Source organism: Cyprinodon tularosa, unplaced genomic scaffold, assembly GCF_016077235.1.
Source record: "Cyprinodon tularosa strain WSP-4 unplaced genomic scaffold, ASM1607723v1 ctg1064, whole genome shotgun sequence".
Taxonomy (NCBI): Eukaryota; Metazoa; Chordata; class Actinopteri; order Cyprinodontiformes; family Cyprinodontidae; genus Cyprinodon; species Cyprinodon tularosa.
In genome coordinates this window covers 63,862-77,182 of record NW_024037854.1, presented here as the reverse complement: position 1 = coordinate 77,182, position 13,321 = coordinate 63,862, and the positions used below count along the sequence as shown (strand labels likewise).

The window sequence follows — 13,321 nt, the reverse complement described above, 5'->3', positions numbered from 1 at the left end:
ATTTTAATCCTGAATGTGTCAGGAAGGTCAAACCAACCAAAAAATAACTAAATCTGTTTTTTGTTGTGTCTGCCATCCATCCTTACAGAGGAAAATAAGGTAAGTCTGGGGAAGACTGTCATCCACCATTATAGATTCTCCTGTTAACACATATGCATGAGAAGAACATACATATTTGGAAGGAAAAGACAAGTTGGATTTAAAGCTGGGGACATGAAACAACAAGCTAACAAAATACACAAAGGCTTCCATACTTCAGGATAAAAAGAAAAAAATGGACACACAACAAAACAGGTATTTCAAGACAGTGAAACTTTATTAATGTAATCTCCAAAGGGTAGGTTTATGCAGTTAACATCATAAGGTACTACAATCAGATCTAATATTTAACTGCTTAGAGCACATTTAACAATTTGTTGTATTTTTCATTTACTGACAGTAAAAGTTCTAAACATCTAATTCCTGCATCAAAGTCTTTACACTCGTTTGTGTGTCTCAATTCACCAATAATTGTCTCTTTCACTCAATCACAGGATTCCTGAAGTTTTTCCCAGCAAACTGAGCTTTGTCTCCCAACTCCTCCTCAATTCTTCCAAAGGGGGAAAAAAAAACAGATAGTTTCAATCAAACTTTACAATATACCTGAACAGGCAGTTCAATGTAATGCATACATGTGAGTCAAATTATTGCCAATTATTATTTGCAAAAAAGTTCAAGCTTATCTATTGCTTTATGTTTAAGGTCATTTTCCTGAGGTTTTTGGTTTTAATGTAAAGAAATTCAAGGTATATGAATATTTAGAAAGTCTTTGGTTAGTTTATTGGTCAGTTTATTGAAGTGGTAAGCAGCTATTTAAGTGAAAAAGGATAGCGAAAATAGTGACCAAAGAAGAGAGATCATGAAATTTTTAATGAAAAGAAAACTCACCTCAGAATCTGATTGTATTTAGCCAAACGCTCAGAACGGCAAGGAGCCCCTGTCTTGATCTGGATGTAATAAAAATATTACCATTTTGGTTATTTTATTTTTAGTTAAATTTGAAACAATTAATCATATTAATCATGATTAATAGATTATAGAAATAATCGTCTACTAATTTAGTAATGGATTAATGGTTAACTGGAGTACAGACTCCAGACTAATAGGCTACATACCTTTAGCTGACAAAGCAACCCACTTAGAGCAGAAATTATGCCAAAATTGTGAAAAAATATATAAACATTTTGCATTTATGATTTAAAAAACTTTTTTGTCTGCCAGTATTCTCTGTCCAGAACTCCTCGAGTGGAAAAGTTTTAGTTTCATCTGGTTTAATTTCGTAAAAAGCCTTCTTTAAGGAACCTTTTGCTATCTGATTATAAATCGTTTAATCGAAAAAAAGAATTGACAGATTAATCGATTTGCAAAATAATTGTTAGTTATAGCCCTAGTTTTAGTTCTTATGTATGTTTCTTAGACACACATCAACACCTGATGTTGCTGGCAACAAGCTGTCAACCAGTACCTTATTGAGTTATTCCAAAAAGGTGAAATTGATCTCTGGTGAATATCTGTAGGAAGTTATGTTTATTAAACACCAGAACATCGCTCTGTATATTACCTGTCCAGTGCACAATCCAACCACCAGATCGGCTATGAAGGTGTCCTCAGTTTCCCCGGAGCGGTGACTCACCATCACGCCCCAGCCACTCTCCTGGGCCATCTTACACCTGCGGGGTGCAATCTAATGACATTTCACTAAAGCAGAACTAACGTAATCAGATTTTTGCTTTTCTGCTTGTGACACCCCGAATATACATTCCAACTGTAACATGTATGTTTTCCCAAGAACCTCTGACGATAAACTCATATTGACTTACGCCTTCAATGACTCTGTGACCGTTCCTATCTGATTGACCTTGAGTAGCAGACAGTTGCAGGCTTTCTCCTCCACTGCCTTGCAGATGCGACTGGGATTCGTCACAGTTAAGTCATCTCCAACAACCTGGATGTCCGTGCTCTCAGTGAAGTTGGTCCAGGCTTCCCAGTCGTCCTGGTCAAATGGATCCTCAATGGACACCACTAAATAAACAGTTAAACAGATTTCTGTGATATTACATACGGTAGCACAAACAACATTTGCAGGCTAAAGACAGATATCTTTTGAAATTAAGATTTAAAGAGGGCAGACGTATCGGGGCACCGTGGGAAAGTTGCCAGTCTGTCACGGAGTATTATTCAAATCTGTTTTACACTTACTGTTGAAACTCGTTCATAAGGTCAAGATTTTGACTAAAAATATGTACATATTTATATGCAACACACCCTGCAGGTTTATATTAAATACTTCAGAGTTTTTCAGTAAATGTCATTACTGAATATGCCTTCTAGGCTTCCTAAGGGCCCCCTCTCTATAATCTCACCTATTTCCCATTTCCTCCATCTAGGGCTGAAACAATTAATCTGATTAATCCTGATTAGTTGATTATTGAAATAATCTGCAACTGATTTAGTAATCGATTAATCGTTAACTGGAGTTTGGAGATTCTAAAACATAAAACTTTATCTGACAGAGCATCCCACCTTGAGCAGCAGTTATACCAAAATTGTAAAAAAAAAAAATATGGAAACAATTTGCATTTAAGATCAAAATCTGCTCTATCCAGAACTCCTCAAGTGGAAAACTTTTAGTTCCACGGTTTAATTTAGCCAAAGTCTTCGTTAAGGGAACCTTTTGATATCCGATTATTGATCGCTTAATAGAAGAAATAATCACGATTTATCGATTTGCTTAATAATCGTTAGTTGCAACCCTACCTCCATCACCAGAATGCTCTTTGTGTCTGTTGAGGCTTGATTAGTTCCTCATTTCCTGCTAAAGAAAAGCAGGACGATGCTGTCATCACTATCGTGTGGACGTTGTGTCCAGAGAGATGAACACTGTTAATTTTCTATCAAATATTTGTTTGCATGTTGATCAAAGAGTTTAATTTCTATCTGACATAACAATAACATCATCTCCCATGGTTTTGCTTTAAGCCATGCACGGTCCAACATCAGATTTATGAACAGATTTTATTGTAGTTGAGATTTTAAGGAGTAATAGTTAAAGTGGCCTGAACCCAAAATGGATGTTTGTCTGTAGTTGAAAAGAGAAAAGGTTCAAGGTGCACCGACATTATTTCATGGAACTGTGTTACCTCAGTCATATGAGGTTGAATATTTTATTCCGCCCAGCACTCTTGCTCTTGAACAGAGTGTACAAAGTTTTATACCTGGGTAATCCGTCACAAAGCTCCTGTACAGGTCAGCCAGCTCGTCGGGGGTGATATAGCGGCTCGGATCGTCAGGTGACTTGAAGTCCAGGTCATATTTTCCGTCCCTGTAGAATTCAGATGCCGCCACATCCATCCCAATCACAACCTCCTCAGTGTACCCAGCGTTGGCAATGGCCTCCTTCAGAAGTTCCAGAGCTGCAGGAGACAAAATAAAACATTACATTGCCAACCTGCTTAGATATTCTTTAATCAAATGCTCCTATGGGTCGACTTTGCTAACAACCTAGGATAGTAAAGTTAGTAGTAAGCATGCCCACCCTCCTTATTTTCCAGTATATTTGGAGCAAAGCCGCCTTCATCGCCCACATTTGTGGCATCCTGCCCATATTTCTTCTTTATGACATTTTTGAGGTTGTGGTAAACCTCTGCTCCGATGCGCATGGCTTCTTTGAAGGTGGTGGCACCAATGGGCAGGATCATGAACTCCTGCATGGCTAGCTTGTTACCAGCATGAGAGCCACCATTTATCACATTAAAGGCCTGGTGATAAAAGTGCAGAGAAGAGAAAGTTGGTAACTTAACGGGAGGAAATACATGAATGTTGGTTTGTTGTCTCACCGGCACAGGCAAGATAACCTCAGGGTTTCCTGCCAGGTCTGCAATGTGACGGTAGAGGGGAACGCCCTTTTCTGCAGCACCAGCTTTGCAAACGGCCAGAGAAACACCAAGGATGGCGTTTGCTCCAAATTTGGCTAAAAACATACAATAAATGTTATCAAATACTTGCATTTAGAATAATGAAAGACAAAGCAGAAAGACAACAATCTACAATAACTTTATGCACACACTGAGTCGCAGTAAAACTTCATGTGGTCTAAATCTAAAAGGCAAAAGCCCAAAAGAGAGTTATAACAAGACTATTCACAAATTTACATTTGTTCTCTGTGCCATCCAGATCGATCATCATCTGGTCAATTCTCTCCTGCTCAACCACAGATACACCCTGAGGAAACAGGTATTAACATTTTATAAAAGAAATGAATTTACATCAAGTAAGGAAGAAAGAACTACCAAACACAGAGCTGCTGTCTTACCTCACTGATAAGAGCTGGACCAATACTTGAATTAATGTGTTCTACAGCCTGGGAGACGCCTATAATGGACAGAAAATTGTTATCTCTTTACATTATCCACCAGTTCTTTAAAGAGATGGTTACAGAACACATGCAACCTCTCATGTAGTTGATTCGCACCAAAGGTATGATTAGAACAAATATTCTCATAGGTTCCACTGTTTTCAAATGACCAGTGTTTTTCTATTTCTTAAAGAAGTTAAAGTCAAAATAACAACCTTGTATTAATCGAAGAGCAAATCAAAAGCTGTACAGAGCTCTGAAAATAATTTGATTCAGGGTCATTTCAACTAGCATCACCCACCACGGCTCAACTGAATGTGTGTTTCCATAGCATGAACCTCTTAGGGATCTAAGGTACATTAGTTTCGGTGACTAATGTTTCTCCCTACTGTGTTTACACTGTGTTTTCACTTAAGGAAAATAACCAATCAATGTGTGCTGTATGTTTCATGGAAACATACAGGGACTGCCTGTGGAGCTGGTTGACAGTTCTCTTTTGTTTCTCTGCTTCTTTCTGTATGTCTGCTTCTGTCTCCTTGAACCCCACTCGGCTTCGGCAGATTGCCATTCACACTGAGCCTGGTTCTGCTGGAGGTTTCTTCCTGTTAAGAGGGAGTTTTTCCTCTCCACTGTCACTACAAGCATGCTTGGTATGAGGGACTGCCTTCGAGTCAATGAGACAATGCAATAAACTTCATTATAATTTGTGCTTGAGTTTGTTTTTATGTCCTTTATTTTATGGAAAGAGAGTTAAAACATGCATCAAAGGTTTCACAAGATTGGGAATTAACCTGATGATGGCCTCTCTACCTCTGTGACAACGCCTCACCCAATTTGTGGTTTGAGAAGTACAACATAGGTTTTTAGTTCAAGGGGTACACATTTGCAAAAGACTGAGGATTAGAGACTGACACGGGAGTGGATTTTCACTCCTGTCCCGTCCCACTCCCACAGAAGAAAATGGTGTCCCGTCCCGATCCCGGGCCAGAGTAGAAATCTAAATCCTGTCCCGTCCCACTCCTGGTGAAATTACTCCCACTCCCATCCCGCTCCCATTCAGAATGACTCCCGCTCCTGCACCACTCCCATTCTTGTTGTTTTTGAGCGCGGGTGAAAAACTCAGAGCGGAAGTTACTATTGGTTTGCTCCCGCTCCCGTCTGCTCCCGTTAATGTTTAATCCTGTACCGTCCCAATCCCGTGATCATTACTAATACTGACTCCCATCCCACGGGAATCCCACGGGAATCCCGTGACCCGTGGGATTCCCGAAAAAATGTCAGTCTCTACTGAGGATATATAGCCCTTGAGATAAAGACTGCATGCAAAGTATAATTGTTCATTTGCTTCACCTTCCATGAAATTCTGTTGTGGATTCTAGAGGTTAGAAAAGCTAAAATACTCAGCAACAAAACATTTAAAACAATAACGTGATACATTTTTAACACCAAGGATCACAAATTATTCCATGTTTACCTCTATGTCCTGGCCTGATAAACCAGACTAAATGTGAGATTAAATGTGTAATTTAGTCTGGCCGCGATGAATGAGACATAGGAAGATTGATGATGAGAACAACCCGTTGTTTTTCAAACCATGTCTGTGCCTATTGGCCAACGCTCTGACCAATGAGCGCAACTGACTGTGATGTAGTAATCGCAACAGAAAGCTGGTGGGCGAGTAAACAAACAGCCTGTCGGTGAAACGGTGAATACGTCCTTCTTAAAAATGAATGAGCGTAGAGCCTCTTTCTGTTGACTTTTCAACGAAATCCACAAGTCTAATCCTTCCAAAACTGATTCCAAAGCTGAGTCAAACGAGTACTGTTCAATAGTTGTTGCCATCTTCCTTGTTGTGCTTTCTCCTGTGTCGCGCGGCTTTGTTGTCACGCCCTCGAAACTCCACCCACTTTGCATCCAGAAATTCAAAACATATCTCTGCGTTTTGTTTGGCCCGCCAGTTCCAGAGCCTGGGGCATTGATCCAGGCTAGACCACTCATAGGCAAAAATTATTTTGGCCGCTGGCAGGTGGGGATAGTTTATTTCCTAGTTGAGCCATTTTTAAACACTAGAGCACCCCCACCTCATTCTTTGTCAAATTATTGTCTCTGTTCTTATTTTTAATTAAAAAGCCTGTCTTCACTGCCTCCTTCACTCTTTTAACTCCTGCAAATTTTGCTTCACCTAATTAGCAGACAACCTAATTTCAACGAATTCCCTCAAAATGCACCATTTGCCTCGCTCTGCTTCACTTTCCCCTGCAGCACCCAAGAGATGCTCTACAGATAAGGATAAATGGAAATCCTTCTATCCAGCTATTAGATTTTTGTTTGGTGTGACACCAAACACAAATCATGGTTGGTTTGGTGTGGAAATACTTGGGTACTTGCTGATATATTATACTCTGATGATAAGTTAGCACTCGTTTAATACTACCTGGCTGTGAAAACATTGTCTTTAATTCAAAAATCACAGGGGAAATAAGCTTGCTAACACTTTAATGCCTGTGGGAACAAGGAGAGCTGACCAAGAACACGAGAGAGGCAGAACACACAAATATAAACATTTATTTTATCAGAATGGTAAAACCACAAATTCAGACAATTATTATCCATATTAAAACTAAATGAATAGGATTCACAGACCTTTTCCCAGGTAGCGAGACTTGTCATTGTCTCTCAGTTCCAAAGCTTCATAGATCCCAGTAGAAGCACCGCTTGGAACAGCAGCTCGGAACAAGCCTGGACAACATCAAGCAGAACAAAAAAAACCCAACAATGTACATCAGACACTAATGGTTAACGAAAAATGAAGCACTTTTTTCCAGGGGAATTTGAATATGTAATTTTACTAACACTGTGTCAATTAAATTAGGTTAAAAAGGAATATGCTACAGTCTACCAGTATTATTGATATAAAAATATGGATAAAGTGAGCCAGAGGGGCAAGACAACATAATGATAAATAGCTCCTAAACAATGCCTCATTGATGTCAATTGCTTAGTGACCAAAACAGACGAGAGTAGAGAGTGATTTTTTTTATTATTGAAAAAAATGTTCTGCAGTATTTCCTACAAGTTACTGTTTGCAGTCGTGCAGCTCAAATCCCTCCATTACAAATATTACTTCAGCAGGGCTGTAGACAGAAAACGTTCAGTAAACAGTGTCTGAGGGGGCTAAGATACAAACTCCTAAGCTTAATTTTGATTTCATTGATTTCATAGACAATTTATTTCACATATTAATATCCAGAAACAGAAAAATACTCAAGTCGAGAAGTCAGGCCTACCGTTTTCAGTGTAAAGATCAACCTCCACTGTGGGGTTTCCACGAGAATCAAAGATTTCTCTGGCATGGATCTTGATGATAGACATGGTGCACACCTGAAGATAAGACACATGTAAACTTGTTTATACTGGAACAGAAAATAATCCCAGTGTTTCTAAGTAGACAGATTATTTCAGGTAAAGAAAACTTCAAAAATAAAACAAAGCAGTTCAAAAGAAATTAAACTTCATCTAGTACCTCTGACTGTGTTGTGTTGTTGGAATACTTGTAAATATCCTGACCTAACTGTAAGCTTAGGAGAGCATATAGGCGAGCTGCTACTTTAATTGGATTAGGCCTGTTCAACTGTTGAGTCACGTGGATGACAGGATAATGAACTTAGTACATCTGCCAGAGAAGTGTTAACGGTGTAGTTAGCAAGCTGAGGTTTACAGATCTGAGTTTCAGCCAAGTCATTATAACCAGTTCAAACAGAACTTCTGTCAGAGTAAAGCCACTCTACAAATACTGTATAATCTCATATCTTCCCTACATAAACCACATTGAAGAGAGAAAATTACAAAATGCATTTCATGTTGACTAACTAAAAAAGAAAACTTTATGAAAATAGGCAACTAAACAAAAGAAGGAAAACAAAAGCCTTCAAAAGTAGGGGAGACTTCTGCTCATTTTAAAAGACGGCTTAAATTAAGGGGTGGCTTTAGATAACTTAGACAATAATTGCTCCGAAAACAGTAACAGCATGAAAAATTGTCGCATTCCTTCAGCAATGTATGACTTGTGATAATGATAAAAACCAATAAAAAAAACATTGTGATCCCTGAACATACTTCGGATATTATTACAGAAATATACATTTTAACAGTACTATTCTCTGTTTAACATCCAACTAGATATTAAGGCACTATGATACCCATGGGCTTCACTGGCATCCAGTCATGCCCAAGGTAGACCCGGATGAAAGCCCAGGGTTCCAGTACAATTCAATTAAAAAATTCTGTATTAATCCTGAAGGGAAATTAAATGTTGTAATAACTGAAGAGCTTTTTTTTTATTTTTTTGTTTTTTTTATAGCAAGTTGTAGACTGCAGGCGGGAGCCTTTGTAGCTGTATGTCTTGCAGGGATCTGGAGTAGCCTCTGACTTTGGACACTGTTGGTGTTTAGGAGTCTGCTGATCAGGTTTCTCACTGTTGTCCATTCATTCTAGAATTCCTCTTTGTGAAATCCTCAGAGGTTCTAGATGGGTTCCTAGAACAGAGCCGGACTTCTTAATCAGCCTTTTAAAATCATTTGCTCTGTTGCTGTTATCTTAGCAAATAATGACAGAAGAGATCAAACTCTCCACAAAAGACTTATAGAAAATAGGTAGCATCTTGCTACAAATACAGAGGGACGTAGTCTTTCTTTAGAAGTGCAATCTGCTCTGTCCGTTTTTGTAAACAGCTTCCCAGATGCATCTTCAGTCAGCTTTGCTGTCCAGGTGAACACCAAGGTATTTATAGTGGGTAGAATAAGTATTAAACACGCTACAATTTTTCTCAGTAAATATATTTCTAGAGGTGCTATTGACATGACATTCTAACCAGATGTTGGTAACAATCCATGCAATTCACACATACAAAGAAAGCAAACCACAGATGTCCAGCAATCAAGTCATGTGTAATAATGTGGAATGGCATGGGAAAAATGTATTGAACCAGGGAAGAAAGGGAGGTGCAATAGGTTTACCGACATCTGGTGAAAATGTCATGTCATTGCTAGAAATATATTTCCCCAAAAAAAGGTGGCGTGTTTAATTCCTTTTTTACCCCTGTATACTCCTTCATCACCTCCACTTCTTATTCCAGTAATAGTTACAGTTACAATTACAGTGACTAACTGTATGTGTTCTGTTTCATCCCTTCGACATGAAAAAACTCTCACTGCTTGTTTGCTGAACTGTTTCTTTCCCACAGAAAGCAGAGCAAGTTTCCTGTTGCCTTTCTAACATAGAATGTATTGAAGGATCAGTGCTCCTTTCTTTGTTTTGTTTGTCTGCTTCCCTCTCCTTGAAGCCACAGTCAGCCATGCAGAAGGTCGCCCACACTGAGCCTGGTTATGGTCTCTTCCTGTTAAAAGGAGGTTTTTTTCTTGCCACTGTTACTGCATGTATGCTCGGTGTGAGGGATGTTTTAGAGTTAACAACAAAATGCAAGTGATTATCTATGTTGTGCCATATGCCATGATCATACTTTTTGGACATTGGGAAGCAGTGTCCATATTTCATCCTGATAGGATGACCAGAGGAGAGAACGCAGCTTTGGTGGATAACAGCTGGGGGAATTCTGCAGCCCCCCCTTTTTCAGCAAAAGCAGCCACCAGCAAGTCACATGGGAGCCACCAGAGGTGTGAAAACCTACCCCCTCCCTGTGAAGTCAGAGAAAACCACAGAGCACGCAGGATTCTGCCTCTTTTGGCCTCTCTCTTTTGCTCTTCTGCTGCAGCACCTCTCTCCTGGTCCCTTCTGCTCCTGCGCTCAAAGCTGGGGCCCACTGTGGCCCACAGTGGAGATGCGGGCCCCAGGGGAACCAGATCCCCAGAACCATCAAGGATGAGTCAGAACTCTTCAGAACCTAACTGCTGCAAACAGAACTTTTGCAACACATTTCTCTTGAGTTTCAGAACTTACAGAGCCAAACTGGATGAGGAGCATGCCCTGGTGTGAGACTGAGAGGACCCCTGCTGTGAGACTGAGACAATGAGTCCCTGACTGCAGAGCTGCAAAACTGGATGAAACTCAAGCTTTCCAAACGGACATGGAAAAAGGTTTGCAGGTCTGGCATGATTAGGGACAGAACAAGCAATGTGTCTTTTGATGATGCTGATCATATCGTGTGTTTACTGCTGAGTAAAGCCAACGCTAATTGATGCTAAAGAATGGACTGCATGCTACGCTATGCTACAGGAATATGTGTTGAGCTGTTGCTAAAGCTTAGACAAGCTTTATTCACTAAGGATTTAAACACTGATATAACATTAGTGTTCACGTGTTCCTCAAATGCTCGTTACATTTCCATTGCCACGTATGACCAAGAGTCATTTAGTGGAATCCTGATGTCTATTCACTGCTAGCTATTTCAAAGAGGGTAAAGAATCATTTAGCTAAAGGTTATCGGTCTCCGTCAGTCACGTGACATTTGTTGCTAAGACGCCATTTTTGGCGTAAAGGCGTAGTGTAAACAACCGCAGTATAGCTAAACGAAGGACTAAAGGATTGAGTTTGTCTCTCTGACTATATGGAAAAAAGTAAGCAGAATGTGAAATTACCGTACGGTGTCGTGCCAAGGTAGTTATCCCTGCGAAAATTTGTATCCCCTCGTCGGGCGCGCGCACGGAGTAGGAAGAACAACCCGAGTTAACTCCGCTTCGATTCCAACGTGCAGAACTTGAAATTTGAAAGGTTTTACGTGCATGAAAGTTGAGCTTTACTGTTTTATTCTTTACTTCACATGTTATAGCAGAATATCGCCAGTGATATTGATCTAAAACTAATAATAAAACACAAACGTTGGCTTGAAAGCTGGTCGCTGACAGCAGTGTCTACTCCTCCCTCTGAAAGCAAACAGATCCTTGTTCTTTTCCACACGTTCATTAAAAAAATCTCTCATTGTTTCACAGTGTCCAAATGTTCTCATCCCATTGAAAACTGTTGTAAACCATATACTTGTAATAAAAATGAAATAGAAAATGGAGTGCACGTGTAATCATTAAAAACTACTGTATATGCAGAAGGAAATAATTTTTTCCTCGTTGAAATTTGGTACTTAAATCTATATTTGTGTTTATAGTAACTTGCAATTTATCTATGTTGTACTATCCTTAATAAACAGTTTGTGTTCTAACATCAGCCATTTTATTTCATCCCATTTTGCCAGAACTGGCAATATGGGATGAAATAAAACCTGCTGTAATCTGTTCCCCCTGTCTAAATCAGGCAAAAAAGGCCCCAGCTTTTTCATTTTTGGCTTATAAGTATCTTTTATGATGACAATTTATTCCTGAAACTTTGGATGTGATGGACCTTTATTTCTTAAAGTTACAAGGAGGGAACAAATTATAGCAGGCCACCTGCTATAATCTGTTCCCCCTGTCTAAATCAGACAAAAAAGGCCCCAGCTTTTTCATTTTTGGCATCATAAAAGATGCTTATAAGCCAAAAATGACAAATCTGGGACCTTTTTTGCCTGATTTAGACAGGGGGAACAGATTATAGCAGGTGGCCTGCTATAATTTGTTCCCCCCTATTAACTTTAAGAAATAAAGGTCAATCTACTCCAAAGTTTCAGGGGTTAGTTGTCATCATAAAAGATGTTTATAAGCCAAAAATGAAAAAGCTGGGGCCTTTTTTGCCTGATTTAGACAGGGGGAAAAGATTACAGCAGGTTTTATTTTATCCCATATTGCCAGTTCTGGCATATGGTCTTTAATGATTACACGTGCACTCCATTTTTTATTTCATTTTTATTGCAAGTATATGGTTTACAACAGTTTTCAATGGGATGAGAACATTTGGACACTGTGAAACAATGAGAGATTTTTTTAATGAACGTGTGGAAAAGAACAAGGATCTGTTTGCTTTCAGAGGGAGGAGTAGACACTGCTGTCAGCGACCAGCTTTCAAGCCAACGTTTGTGTTTTATTATTAGTTTTAGATCAATATCACTGGCGATATTCTGCTATAACATGTGAAGTAAAGAATAAAACAGTAAAGCTCAACTTTCATGCACGTAAAACCTTTCAAATTTCAAGTTCTGCACGTTGGAATTGAAGTGGAGTTAACTCGGGTTGTTCTTCCTACTCCGTGCGCGATCCCGACGAGGGGATACAAATTTTCGCAGGGATAACTACCTTGGCAAGACACCGGGACTGGCAGCCTCTCACACAACACGATCGTGTCATTTCTGGTAAATAATTGTGCCGAAAGAACAGCCGCGTGTGGCTTATCTCGACTTTACGCCTAATATGGTGGTTTTCCCACGATGCACCGCGCCCGAGGTAAACAATTGACGTCACCTGGCGGAGACCGATTGGTTCTTGATTAAGCAAATCATTCAATAGAACATTATTTGGCCAAATAATGTTTTATTCACCTCATGGATTTGCATTGTGAATTGGTCTGAAAACATTCCAATTTCTTTAAAATTAGTGAAAAGCTAATTTGATCATATCCCAAATTCTTCCAGATAAACTTTGGTTTCAAACAGAGAATCCATCTTAAACTGTAATATGTTTTTCAGAATGAATGTATTAACAAAAATAATTTAACTCTAAGTAGAACTTGTCTTGGTTAAAATTTGGAGAGGGGTCAAACTAGTTTTCTTTATTTTGGAAAGATACAGTAGCTATTCCTATTTTAGTCCCTAAAAAAACAGCAGTGTCAAAGACAAACTGCTGTTCTGAGATCTTCAGTAACAACTGTTTATATCGATCCAGTCAGTAAAGCTACATCAAAAATATTCTCACAAGAAAGGTTTCAAAATAAACACCATTTATCATTTGTAGAGAACTTGGTGAAAAAAGCCAATGTTGGTTTCCAAGATTTATGGTGTTGAACTTTAACAAAGTGGTTACACAACTTGAGTGAAACCTTTCAGCGTGAGCT

At 39.2% G+C, this 13,321-nt stretch overlaps 1 protein-coding gene across 1 annotated transcript; it reads right to left on the bottom strand.

Annotated features, from left to right (window-relative positions):
- Positions 1 to 295: 295 nt before the first annotated feature.
- eno1b (enolase 1b, (alpha)) lies at positions 296 to 8,001 on the bottom strand. Its single transcript, XM_038287816.1, has 12 exons — positions 7,917 to 8,001; positions 7,681 to 7,774; positions 7,037 to 7,132; positions 4,352 to 4,410; positions 4,191 to 4,260; positions 3,876 to 4,009; positions 3,575 to 3,797; positions 3,255 to 3,452; positions 1,860 to 2,061; positions 1,601 to 1,709; positions 928 to 986; positions 296 to 589 (listed from the first exon to the last, which is right to left on the bottom strand). Exons 2-12 carry the CDS (start codon positions 7,763 to 7,765, stop codon positions 520 to 522), a joined length of 1,305 nt encoding a protein of 434 aa, XP_038143744.1. The 5' UTR covers positions 7,766 to 7,774; positions 7,917 to 8,001; the 3' UTR covers positions 296 to 519.
- Between the last annotated feature and the right edge of the window lie 5,320 nt (positions 8,002 to 13,321).

Excerpts from the sequence above, each read along its gene's own strand:
- eno1b (XM_038287816.1), bottom strand. The coding sequence starts at position 7,765 with ATGTCTATCATCAAGATCCATGCCAGAGAAATCTTTGATTCTCGTGGA. Across the intron at positions 4,411-7,036 it reads GTCTCGCTACCTGGGAAAAG|GCGTCTCCCAGGCTGTAGAA; the intron begins GTCTGTGAATCC and ends TGTCCATTATAG. Across the intron at positions 987-1,600 it reads TTGGATTGTGCACTGGACAG|ATCAAGACAGGGGCTCCTTG; the intron begins GTAATATACAGA and ends TATTACATCCAG.